This window comes from Rhinolophus ferrumequinum, chromosome 9 (assembly GCF_004115265.2).
Source record: "Rhinolophus ferrumequinum isolate MPI-CBG mRhiFer1 chromosome 9, mRhiFer1_v1.p, whole genome shotgun sequence".
NCBI classification, from domain to species: domain Eukaryota; kingdom Metazoa; phylum Chordata; class Mammalia; order Chiroptera; family Rhinolophidae; genus Rhinolophus; species Rhinolophus ferrumequinum.
In genome coordinates, this window is record NC_046292.1 from 30,189,912 (window position 1) to 30,202,771 (window position 12,860).

Here is a 12,860-nt window from a genome sequence, read left to right on the forward strand (position 1 = left end):
GAGTTGCACAAGGGAGATCTTTGTGGTGACAGCATAGTTCTGTATCTTGATTGTGGTTACACAAATGTGATCAAATAACACAGAACTATACATACACATCGTAGCAATGGCATATTCCTGGTTTGGATAGTGTATCATAATTATGTAAGCTACAACTGTGAGATAATAGAAAATGTATATTAGTCTCTGCCCCCGGTTCCTGGTGCAGAGCTCCTAAAGCCCTTATACAATTTCCTAAGTGATAAGAGCACTAAGAGCATCTTTTGTTCTAATATTGGGTCTTTGAACGCGGTTCCTGACACAGTGCACTAAATTCTTTGGAATTTCCTGGGTGATACAAGTGTCTTTCGTTCTAATGAGGTGACTCTGGGTGGGCTCCGGGACGGGGAATGGTCACCAGAAAGACCAAGCCATGATTAGAAGCTTGGAATTTTCAGCCTCCACCCCCGACCCCTAGAGAGCTGAGAAGGGGTGGAAATGGAGTTAATAATTGATCATGCCTCCATAAGGGAGCCTCCATAAAATCCCAATCACATGGGGCTCGGGAGCATCCACATGGGTGAACACACCAATGTACCAGGAGGGTGATGTCCCAACTCCATGGGACAGAAGCACCTGTGCTCAGGGCCCTCCCAGACCTTGCCCTACTCGTAGGCATCTCTTCATCTGGCTGTTCATCTGTATCCTTTATTATATAGATCCTTTCACAAACTGGTGATGTAAGTGTTTCCCTGAGGTCTGTGAGCCGCTCTAGCAAATAATTGAATCCAAGGGGGAGAAGGTCATGGGAACCTCTGATTTATGGCCAGGTCGGACAGAAGTGGGGGGTAACCTGGGGACCTACCACTTGTGATTGGCATCTGAAGGGGGGGCAGTCTTGTGGAACTGAACCCTTAACCTGTGGGATCTGGTGCTATCTTCAGGTAGATTGGGTCGGAATTGAGTTAAATGGTAGGACTCCCAGCTGGTGTGGCAAGGAATTGATCGTTGTGGGGAAAACCCTCCACACTTCTGGTGTCAGAAGTGTTGTGGGTATAGTAGTGAGTGTGAGAATAATGGAGAAACACAGGAGGAAAACTAAGATTTTCTAACTCAATAACCATTGGGGGAAACTGGGTGATGGGTATACATGGCCTCTGTACTATCTTTGCAACTAGTAGGAATCTAAAATTATTTCAAAACAAAAAATTTCAAAGACAAAAACACACTTTCTAAAATAAATGGTGTTTGGACAATTATCGATTAAGGAGAAAATAAAATCGGATCCTTATCTTACAATGTAAGTCAATTCCTAGAGTATTAAAGACCTTAATATAAATAGAAATTAGAGAAGACAATATAGAAGATTGTCTTTGTGACTGCAAGATAGGAAAATATTTCTTAATCTGGTCAAAAAAGGAACAAACCAAAAGGAAGAAAATTATGTCTTTAGAGCTAGAAAAGAAGGCATAATAGTTCCCAAACTTGGCTGCAATATTAGAATCACTTAGGGAGCTTTGAAAAATCCTGATGCCCAGGTCACACCCAGAACAATTGCATCAGAATCTTGAGAGCGGAAAGGCCTCAGTAGTTTTGAAAGAATAATTGCATTAAAATATCTTGAGAGCTCAAGAATCCACTCAAATTGTGACACAAGTTTCCTTTCTTGCACCCTGGGTGAGGTTACAAACTTTGATCAGATAAATTACAGAAGGGTGTAATATGAACCCAGGAGAAGGATATGGACTAGAAGTCCCCCGTTGTTATGGTGACTTTTAAAAAGGGCTCACTGTATCCACATGTGGCTCAGGTAGAATCATCCTGGAGGCCTGCAAAGCTCAGGTCCTGCTCCTCCAGTTCATGCCTCTGACTAATAATGACCTTCTTGTGTTAATATATTGTCAACCCAATAGCCTCAACTTGTTTAAGATGTCAACCTCAGCCTTCCTGAGAAGGTAACTATATATCACAGCCATGAATTGTTGAGCCAGTCACCTCGACATGGCCCCCCAGATGGTAACTCTATCATGGTTGTGAATTGTTGACCCAGTAATCTGAACTCCCTGAAGATGCTAGAACCTCTTTCTCAGTGAGTAAGTGGCTTTTCAAACCCGAAAAGGCTTAGAATTAAATATAGAGATGATAAATAAATCAAACCTATCATATTAATAGTTTCATGTTTAAAATAAGTGTGTGTGTGTGTGTGTGTGTGTGTGTCGGGTGGGGGAGTACTTAAAGTATAATTCTGAAAAAAGAAGGCATATTGAAGATTCTGATCAATTAGCTTAATTCAATATATTAGATCTATTAGATGTAAGAAAATTTAGTTAAGTTTGTAACTTGTATTGGAATATTTGACAACTAGATCTACTAGATTTATGATATATATATAAAAAACAAATTTTTGTTAAGTCCCTGGGAAGGATTTGCTCATTAGGAATGAAAGTTGATTGATCAGGCATATAAAGGGTGTAAAATGAAAAGAGAATATAGTAAATTTACAAATTCAGTTTAAAATGCTTAATGGAATTACATTTTATAAGTTTAAAAATGGGATCAATTTTTTAACAGAGTTTTGATTGTTCTACCTGAGTTACTTGAACAATAATAAAAGATCCCCTTAAACCCAATTATTTTTATATAAATATAAGCAATTTATAAATACAGTAATATACTTGACATTGAACTTTCAGGGCCGGTCCGGTGGCTCAGGCAGTTGGAGCTCCATGCTCCTAATGCCAAAGGCTGTGGTTCGATTCCCACATGGGCCAGTGGGCTCTCAACCATAAGGTTGCTGGTTTCACTCCCACAAGGGATGGTGGGCTGCGCCCCCTGCAACTAACAATGGCAACTGGACCTGGAGCTGAGCTGGGGCCGCCACAACTAAGGCTGAAAGGACAACTACTTGACTTGGAAAAAGTCCTGGAAGTACACACTGTTCCCCAATAAAGTCCTGTTCCCTTTCCCCAATAAAAACGAAAAAATCTTAAAAAAAGAAAAAAGAAATTGAACTTTTAAGGTTTAAATAAAAATCAAGGTTTTGAGTTTGTAGATGAAAAATTTTAATATTCATTTAAAACCCAAGATGCTGTAAAAAAGTCTTTTGTGCTTATGAAACCTTCCCTCAGACTGAAAACAAAATAACACGGACGCTGTTATTATCTGCATTTAACAGATGAAGAAACTGAAAGCTTAGAAAGGTTGAGAAAGCAGCAATCAACTCCAGGCATGTCTGGCTCTAAAGCCTGTGCTCTTTCTTAGTCAATGTGCATGTGGTTTTTCTGCCAGATCAACCCCCTGAAAAGTCAAGTGACTTCAGAACAATCAAATAAAATGCTTCGAAGTGATTTACTTAGTGGAAGCCAATGTGTATTATAGGTTGACTTTATAGCTAAGCAGTCCACTTCGGCTCAAGGAAAGAGACTTTATTGGCTCATGTAACGGAAAAGTCTGGCTGCAAGCAGGGTTGCTATAGACTCAATCCTGCTTCTGTCTGTCTCCCGTCTGTGTTGGCTCAATTCAGATAGGCTTTCTTTTTCCTTGTGATGCAAGATGATTTAAGCTTTCTCTGGGCTCAAGTACAATTAAAGAATGTGGCCGTCTCTCTCCCAACTGTTCCCACAAAATCACTGCCTTTCATTGACTCAGATTAATTTATCGGTCTATTCTGGACCCAACCACTGTGAGTGACTGGAGGAATGTGATATTTTAACTGGCCATGCCTGGGGTCAGGTGTGATTGGATGACAGTCAGCAAAAACAGATAGATGTCCACCACAATGGGCAAACTTACCTTTCTTTTTTTTTCAGAAGTTAGAAAATTTATTCAAGAAGAAAGGCCCCGGCAGAGAAATTCCAAACTTACCTTTCTTACTTCAAGTTCTTGGGAGTACCTCACTATATCAGTCACATTTGCTGCTGATACACACTCCTTTTAGCCAAGAATCATGACACACTATAATTTAATTGTGTATCTTTTATTCTTCCCATGACTGCATTTTGAGGGCAGAGGTATCTATTTTGCCTTTCTTCAGGGACTGACATAAAAGCTGTTTGGGGACTTGTTTTAATGAATGAAACCCAGGTTATGGGAGCTTGAGTTTGTTATCTCAGAAAAGAAATAAAGAAAAATGAAGATGGAAAAGGGTTTTCATGGTATTGTGCATGGTAGCTACGTTGTATAAGGAGGGAAAGTCAAATTCCCCAAACATATATTGATAACTTCTTTGTTAGGCTGATCCCTGTTGGAAACAGTGTTCCACTGGCCTTCAAGGAGCAACCAGTCTAGAGGAAGACACAGATGGAAGGTATCGGTTATTGTGATTTGCTTCTGGCCCAGATGTAGATTAGGATGGACCACCCCAGAGTCCTTGGTAATGAGCCCTGGAGAGGGTTGGGGTTGTCATGCGTAATGATAGTTAGGTTTAAGTTTTTCACTTTCCATTTATTGAGTGCCCCATTCGAGTTCCTGATACCCAAGGTCTATGGCATGGGGACAGGCAGGTCAGGAGCTTCCCAGAATAGACCCAGGTCCTGGAGCAGGGTTACACCCATGACTCTGTTAACAGTATGAAGAACCTAGCCACAAATAGACTCAGATACCTACCAAACCACAGACATAGGGGGCAGACTGGGTCAAAGCAGACACCCAGTGAACAGCGTGTCCACAGACACGGCAATTCCATAGGGAGGGTGTGTGGGGAGCCGAGGCCTGAGACTCTGTGAAGTAGAGCTGCTCACACTTTTTGCTTTGGCTGTGTAGAGGAAGGATGTCTTTAACAAACTGCACCCATTCTGAGAGCCTGACTCTGGTCATTCAGAAGCCAAGTCTTACTTAGGTAGTGTGGAAAACATTTAGCAGAGCTACAGAAAGAGCCATTGAGACTATATGAGCAAACAGCTCATTTTTTTTTCCCTCCTATCTTCCTAGAGGGAGAGGCTAGTGAGAGAAGACAGCCCACTATGACACACCTTTCTCAGTGGGCCTGAGCTAAATAGAGCGCTTCTTTTGAGAACAAAGACAGAATAGCCTATCCTCCCAACCAAATGCAAACCCTGCTGCTGCAATATGGGGGCCCAGGACAGCTGTCCATCCCTCATCACTCAAGTCCTGCCAGACAATTCCCTTGACTCAGATGCCCCAAGCTGGGGATGGGAGAGACCCAGTATGGGAGCTGGCACCTTGATAGCATATCAGGGGCAGAGTTAAGAACCAAAACTCGGGGGGGCTGGTGGCTCAGGCGGTTGGAGCTCAGTGATCCTAACACCACAGGCTGCCGGTTCAATTCCCACATGGGCCAGTGGGCTCTCAACCACAAGGTTGCTGGTTTGACTCCCGCAAGGGATGGTGGGCTGTGTCCCCTGCAACTAACAACGGCAACGGGACCTGGAGCTGAGCTGTGTCCTTCACAACTAAGACTGAAAAGGACAACAACTTAACTTGGAAAAAGACCTGGAAGTACACGCTGTTCCCCAATAAAGTCCTGTTTCCCTTCCCCAATAAAATCTTTAAAAAACAAAACAAAAAAAGAACCAAAACTCCAAGGGGAGCCAGTGGGATAGTAATCTGGACCTTCCAGTAAAGTGGTCTTCACACTGGGTATGCATACTCTTGGGGGTTCACAAAACTTTCCAAGGGGTGTGTGAGCATATTTAACTTAAAGGGGATCCATGTAAAGACCCTCAGCTTCCACACGTCCTCTTTACAAAAATTAATCTGCCTAAGAGGACAGATAAGAGCAAGACAGTGGAATTGGAAGCCCCAGATTTCCCCCACAGAGACACTGACTTAACAATAATATACAATCCAAAAAGCCTTTATGAGAATTCCAGAAACCAGTTGATAAGTCACAGTACTCCGGCAACCTAAAAGCCAAGAACAGCTGCATTGAAACAGGTAAGAGGAACCATTTCATTTCACCCGTGATAGCCCTTCTCCCTAGCTGGGACAGCTTGGTGTACCCAGAAGTAGACTAGACATCATACAATGTCTGCTCTCAGACCATAAAGGAATTAAACCAGAAATCAATAACAGAAAGGTAGCTGGATAATCCCAAAATACGTGGAGCTTAAAGTATTAAATGAACTTTAAATAAGAAGAAACTCTAAACAAAACATGGGTCAAAGAAGAAATCTCAAGAGAAATGAAATGTTTTCAAGTAAATAAAAATGAAAACAACTTGTCAAAATTTGTGCTTTGAGGGAAATTTATAGCGTTGAATGAATGCATTAGAAAAGCGGAAAGATCTAAATTGAATAATCCCCAGACCACAATGGTACTTCATGAGAAACTTTGAGTAAAGCTTGTTGGCACAACACTTTTGAAAATGCAAAACACCAAGAGATCTTGTACTCTCTGATTGGAAAGAAAGGAGAGAAATGGGAGAATATTTACCTACCAGTTTTTATAAGTCTGGTTAACTCTATACTTATTCTTTATAGTGTACTTATTTCTAGCTTAGAGACCAATTGAATTTCCTTAGTAGGAAAGGTAACGAAATCCCTGTAATAGTCAGAAGTTTGTTTTCATAATTATCCTCTATGAGTTGTTGTAAACTTACAACTATATTTTTATTATAGAAGACTATGTATGTTGCAATGTGGGAATTGTGTTGGTCCCGTCAAAGTTGTAAAAGATGCTAGGAGGTTGGATTTGCTCAGTAACCCTACGATAACTAACCTGCTAAGCATAACTGTTTATTATAATTAACACAAAATATCAAAACTGTGAAGTTTTTTCTTACATTAAAAAAAAAAAAACAAAATACAAACAAACAAACCCAAAGTCCTCGTGTGATTTATGAGGCCCTACATGGTCTAATGTCCTGCTACCTCTCTGACCTCATCTACCTGTCACACGGGTCCAGCTGCCTGGTCTCCTTGCTGGTTGTCCAATACACCAACCATGGTACTGCCTTTGCACTTTTGAACTTGCAGTTTCCTTGGCTTAGAAAAGCCTTGTCCCCACATATGTGTATGATTTGTTCCCTTACTTCATTCAAGTCTGTGTTCAGATACTCCCTCAGGAAGGCTTTCAAATTATCTCATCTAAATCTGACCCATCTACCTCCGCCCTCACAATCCATCATCCTATATCCTTTTGTTGGCCCTTTTTCCCCTGTAACACAAATCACCATCTGACACTTTATTATACATTTGTTGATTCCTTATTGGTTTTTTCCCACTAGAATGTAAGCTCCATGAAGGCAAGTCTTTGTTTACTGTTGTATTCCCAGCACTGGAATAACGGCTGGTGCCCAGTAGGTGCTCAGTAAATGAATCAAGTGAAACTAATAAAAAAAGATTGGAGTTCCATGACAGGACAGCTGCAAACTCTGCACCAGGTGGCTTAACAGATGCTGACCAGCAGAGCCAGAGATGACCTTGAGAAAGGAAGAGATCCCTGGGAATTCACAGAAATATTGGGGGTGAGCACCAGACTTTCTGAAAAGGGTGGAAGGGGGACTAAGGAGTAATTCCTGCTGACACCTTCATTACATATACATTATCTTATTTCATCCTAATATCACAAGAGATGAGGAAACTGAAGATCAGAAAGGTGACGTGGCTTACCCAAGGTGATTCAGCTGAGTAGCAGAGCAGGAATCTAAAATAAGCTCTGACTCTAGAAACCTGTTCTTTCCAAGATACCACATAGCTTAGGAGAAAGTTTGGCAAAGAGTGTGCGCTCAGCTAAGGAACAATTAAAGGAATGAACAAACACTTCATAAAGTGACAGTTAATTTGGTCTTTTTGATATCAAACAGCCTTATAGAGACTAAAGGCAGACCAGGAGAAAGAAGAAGCTTGAACAAAAAGTTGTAGGATTAGACAGGAGCTGTTCAGGGAACACTGAGTACACCAGCTTGGCTGGAATTTAGGGCACTGAAAGTGTGTTTGGGAGATAAGGTCTCTAAAGACCAGAGCATTAAGATCTTGTCTGCTGGGTTAAGAAATTTGGGCTTTAACATAAGACAGTGGGGAGCATTAAGCAGTACAGTAACATGGTCAGACACTAATTTAAGAAGGTCAATCTGGGGTGCGGGGGAAGGATTACCAAACGCCATGTTTCCCCGAAAATAAGACCTGGCCGGACAATCAGCTCTAATGCGTCTTTTGGAGTAAAAATTAATATAAGAACTGGTCTTATATTATATTAGACCCGGTATTACATTATATATTATACTATATACCCAGTATTATGTTTATTATATATTAATTATATTATATTATACCCAGTCTTATAGTATAAAATAAGACCGGGTCTTATATTAATTTTTGCTCCAAAAGACGCATTAGAACTGATTGTCCCACTAGGTCTTATTTTCCCACTAGGTCTGATTGTCCCACTAGGGGAAACACGGTAGATTTGTTGTAAATGTCCCAGTGAAGGGTTATCTCCAAAACAATTTACTCTCTAAACCAGGGGTGTCCAAACTGCGGCCCGCGATCCATTTTTTATTGGCCCGCAGCAAATTCCAAAAATATAGTTTACTTAAATAAACCAGGTGAGGCAATACGTACTTCACCTCGAGTGAGTGGCCCGGCTGTTTGTGTATTTTACCGCATATGGCCCTTGGTGAAAAACGTTGAAAAAAGTTTGGACACTCCTGCTCTAAACCCTTGAGCGGTTGAGGTTAAAACCAGCCCTGACCTAAATGTTCATACAACAACCACTAGTTGGCAGCAGTGTCCCAAGAAACAGATGAACCAGCCCAAAGCTTCCCCCAGCCAACTTCTAGGGCTATTATAATAGGATATATGATAACCTGGTGGACAACAAGAGTAGGTGGGAGGGCAATTTGTGTGGCGAGAACTCAAAAGGCCCATAGGGGAAGGAGTATGTGAGGATCAGAGGAGAGAGTGATCAATGCCTGGAGGATGGGGGCGGGCAGTGGTGTGAGATGAGGCTGCGTAAGAGAGCTAGAAAGTGATCATTAATGGCCTTGAATTTCCAGGTTAAGGAATCTGGACATTATCCTGAGGCAACTGGGGACCCAGGTAAGGTTTTAAGGAGAGAGAGAGACATGACTACATTTGCATTTTAGAAAGATCACCAAGATTGTCGTGTGGCGAATGAGGGGGGAAGAGACAGGAAGCAGAGAGGACAGCGAGGCAGTGCTTCAGTGATCCCGGGAGAGATGATTGGTCCGCACTAGGGCCAGCAATTGCAATGGACAAAAGGGGTCATATTTCTAGACTTAAGAAATAAAAACCATAGTGAGAAAGGATGCATTAAAAATGTAGTTGTGACAGAAGAAAATCAAGATTCTTCCTCTATTATTAAATACACATTCTGAATTGTTGGATTTTCTGCCTAAAACCGCACTGGAAAAAGATTGTGGAACTTCACTAAAGTTTAAATTCAATTTCATTCATTCAACAATCCTGACGAGAGTCTGTGGTGGGAGCTGGGGACAAAGGAATGACTTAGCAGTTGCCTCCTCGATCTGGTGGAAGGGCAGTCAACTCCTGTACAGTGCGCTTTGATGGAGAAAATACAGGACGCTATGGGGTCCAGGAGGGAAACCTGATCCAGATTTCCAGGGAGAGGAGGCTTTTGAACACAGGTTATCAGATAAAGGATCTCACAAAACTGTCAGTGAACTTTAAGCACTGGAAAAGAAAGGGGCCTGAGAGAAGCCCTGTTACCTATTTACCCTTTTCGTAAGAAACCGTTGACGTCACCTAATGCGTGGGATGCATCTCAGTGAGCTACATTCCCCAGGATGCCAGCGCTAAACAAGACGCGGCCGCGGGCTCCTGGAGTAAACGCACCTCCGAGAAGATCTACGTGCAAAACGTTCCTAAGCGAGGCTCCTGGACCACCGCGGGGAGCAGCCGGGCTGTGATTAGTGGGCGCCTGGGCCCCGCCCCGTGCCCGCCCAACAGTGCGGCTCTGATTGGTGGAGACACCACATAGCCCCGCTCCTCACGCGAGGCGACGAAAGGAGGCTAACGATGTGGTTGCGCGACAGCAGAGTGAGGCGTGGAGCACCGCTGTTAGCGCCTGGGGAGGATGAACGATCGTCGCGGCCCCAAATCTACAGCCGTGATGTACTGCGATCCCTAGAGAAAAGGCGTCAAGGGACCGGAAGCTGTGCCTCCCGGAGCATTGTGGGCCAAAGCTGGATCCGGCCCGGACTCCCGGCGCCTGCGCGCACTTCGCGGTTTGGGAAATGGCTGGCGCTGGGCACGTTGTCGCAAACCCAGTGGGGGAAGGGAACTGGGCAGTATGTTCTCGGGCATTTTCAGACCGGAATCTAGATCCCAAGGCCGGGGCGGGGCCGGGGTGCTGCGGAGCTTCGGGCGCGTGGGCGCCTAGGAGCCACATGAGCTCGGAGCGCCATTTGCTTTGCATCCTTAAGCTCTGGCCTCTAGCGCGCCCCTCCCACCCCACGTGTTTTCTTTCCGTCCTTTGGTAACAGAAGCCAGAGTGCCATCACAGGATTTTAAAAGTCCTGAGTGCAGCCCTGGCAACCTGGGCCCGACTCTCTACACTGCCTCTGGTGACCCACAATGAAGCCGACAGATAACTCCTTTCAATAGCTTTTTCAGGAAGCCTTTTTATAAGACTTCATCCTACTCAACCTCATTTTCTGTCCCGAGCCCTTTATCAGTTGATCGCGCTGCCTTCCCCCTCCCCCCAGGCTCAGGCAAAGTACAACCCTTCTTTGAACCTACTCATTTTGTGATATGGGGATGGATAACTCCTCAGGTTCCCTTTTCCTAATACACACCACATAGGCACTTCCAATTACTACATACCTGTTTTCCCTTCTCACCCACTCCTTACAAGCCCTCGTTATGCCAAGATTTTATAGTTTTGCCTGTGTGCAGTTATGGAGGCTTCTGACAGGCAAATTCCTTCCAGATTTTGCAGCTGAGCCTCTAAGGACAAATATCCTAGGTGCTTTATTTCATCAACTATTGACTGCCTGCCGTGTGCCAAAGCCTGCCCATTTAGTGCTGACAACTCAGATATATCAAATAGACTTCTTCCCATTCAACTGAGACTAGTTGGAAAAATTAGGATTTGTAATAAAGGGTGGATGAGAACAGTGTCACAGGGAAGAAAGAAAGGAAGTGTTCTTGAAATTCAGGGATGTGAAAGGGGGGTCGGAAGTCTTTAGAAAGGATATGTGAGCTGGAACCAGAAGGCATTTCCAAATGAAACTGATGGGAGAAGGCAGCTTGACAGCTCACTGAGCCAATGCAGTGAACAAGGTTCGTTTAGCATCTGTGCTTGGGGTGGGGGAGGAGTTGGGTATGGCATATGAGTTGTGTAGTATAATGACTAAAAGCAGGGGTTTTAGCATATTTGCCCTGAGACTTCAGGCACATAACCTCTTCAAGCCTGTCAAATGCAGATATAGTACCCATCTCACATTCCAGAGAACACATATCAAGGCCTGAGCATCAAGGTGAGCACATAGCTATCATTTTTTGAATACCATCATCTGTGAAGGAAAATGGGAATGCATAAATGCCAAGATATTTAGATTTTCTCTGGGTAACAGGGATCCATACAGATTCTTGAGCAATAGAGGGTGTTGATCAGAGGTGCTTGGAAGGGACTCGATGGAGAGTCAAAGTCTAAAGTCACTATAGCAGTTGTGACTGCTTGCTTGTCTTTTACTTCCATCCAAATCTCCATATCCTTAACCCGCAAGTATTTCAAAACCATGTTTCTAAAAACCAGCCATTTATATCTGTTTAGGTAAGTTACAGAAGGAGTAAGGTGGTGTATTTACAAGTTGGTTTGCCTAGATATACTATAACTTAGTGTCTGTATTTAATATTGACAACCAAAAATATATATATAAATATCTTCCATCTATACACAGCAGGGCGGGAGCATCCATGTGTTCTTGAGTAATGAGTTCTCAGCCTCCCACGGCCCTTCTCCTCTCATGGTGATCATCTGGCCCTCAGTGCAAAGGAGACTAGAACCTGGTAGCTTAGTCTGGCCCTTCCCCTCTCCCCCGGCACTCCAGTGCTCCCAACTGGTCTCAGGCAAGGAAAGATTAATTTGAGTAGCTGGGTAGGAAGAGACGGGAATGGGCAAGTCCTAATGGAGCCTGACCCCTAGGGTGGGGAGCTCCAGGACTGCAGAAGTGAGTGGCCACAGCCACCTCTAGGGGTGGAAACCTGTAGTTCGCAGTTCGATTAGTGTGTCCTTGGTCATGGTCCAGCCCTACAGATTAGCTTGGCGAAGAAGGCAAGTGTGTCTAGGCAGGACTTGGTCCCCACCCTCAGGCACTGAGCCATTCAGGGTGAAGCCTGGAGTGTGGGTATAAGAGACTCTGGCTGATACAAAAATAATAACAAAATCAGTAATAAAAAAATTATAAAATCTGTTGCTTGTCTGAATAGATCTGAGCAACAGTCTTGCTTTTGTTAAAATCCTGGAGCTGTTAAAGTCCTAAATAGTCTTCTGGACATCATTGCTGGCTGAAGAAAGGAGCCCTAGGCCCAGCTCCACTGAGATCTGCTAATTTGGAAGTCTCATCCAGCTGCCTGTGCTCTGAGAGATCGATCCTTGGGGCTGCTGGGAACAGGCCGGGCTGGTGGTGTGGGATGCCTCACACTTGGGAATCAGCCCCCAGTGGGTGGAACAGCTCCTCCGGTGTCTTGTCACTTTGGCTAGCTCCCCCCTGCCGGAAACCGGAAGCAATCTCATCGAAGGTCCGGCCTTTGGTCTCGGGAACTTTGAAGTAGGTGAAGATGAAGAACAGAATCAGGAGCACAGTGAAGATGATGAAGACGTAGGGACCACACAGTTGCTGAAAGACACACATACACACTTGGTTGGAGTCCTGACCCTATATTCTGGCTGTAGGACCTTGGATAAGTCACTTTACCCCTAAGCCTCTGATATGA

At 43.7% G+C, this 12,860-nt stretch overlaps 1 protein-coding gene across 1 annotated transcript in view; it reads right to left on the bottom strand.

The window, feature by feature from the left end:
* Positions 1 to 11,590: 11,590 nt before the first annotated feature.
* Positions 11,591 to 12,860, bottom strand: part of SLC2A1 (solute carrier family 2 member 1) — a 29,270-nt gene continuing 28,000 nt past the window's right edge. The window contains exon 10 of the mRNA XM_033115043.1: positions 11,591 to 12,763. Within this exon, the coding sequence (XP_032970934.1) occupies positions 12,563 to 12,763 (201 nt within the window). The 3' untranslated portion in view covers positions 11,591 to 12,562. The remainder of the gene's footprint in view (positions 12,764 to 12,860) is intronic.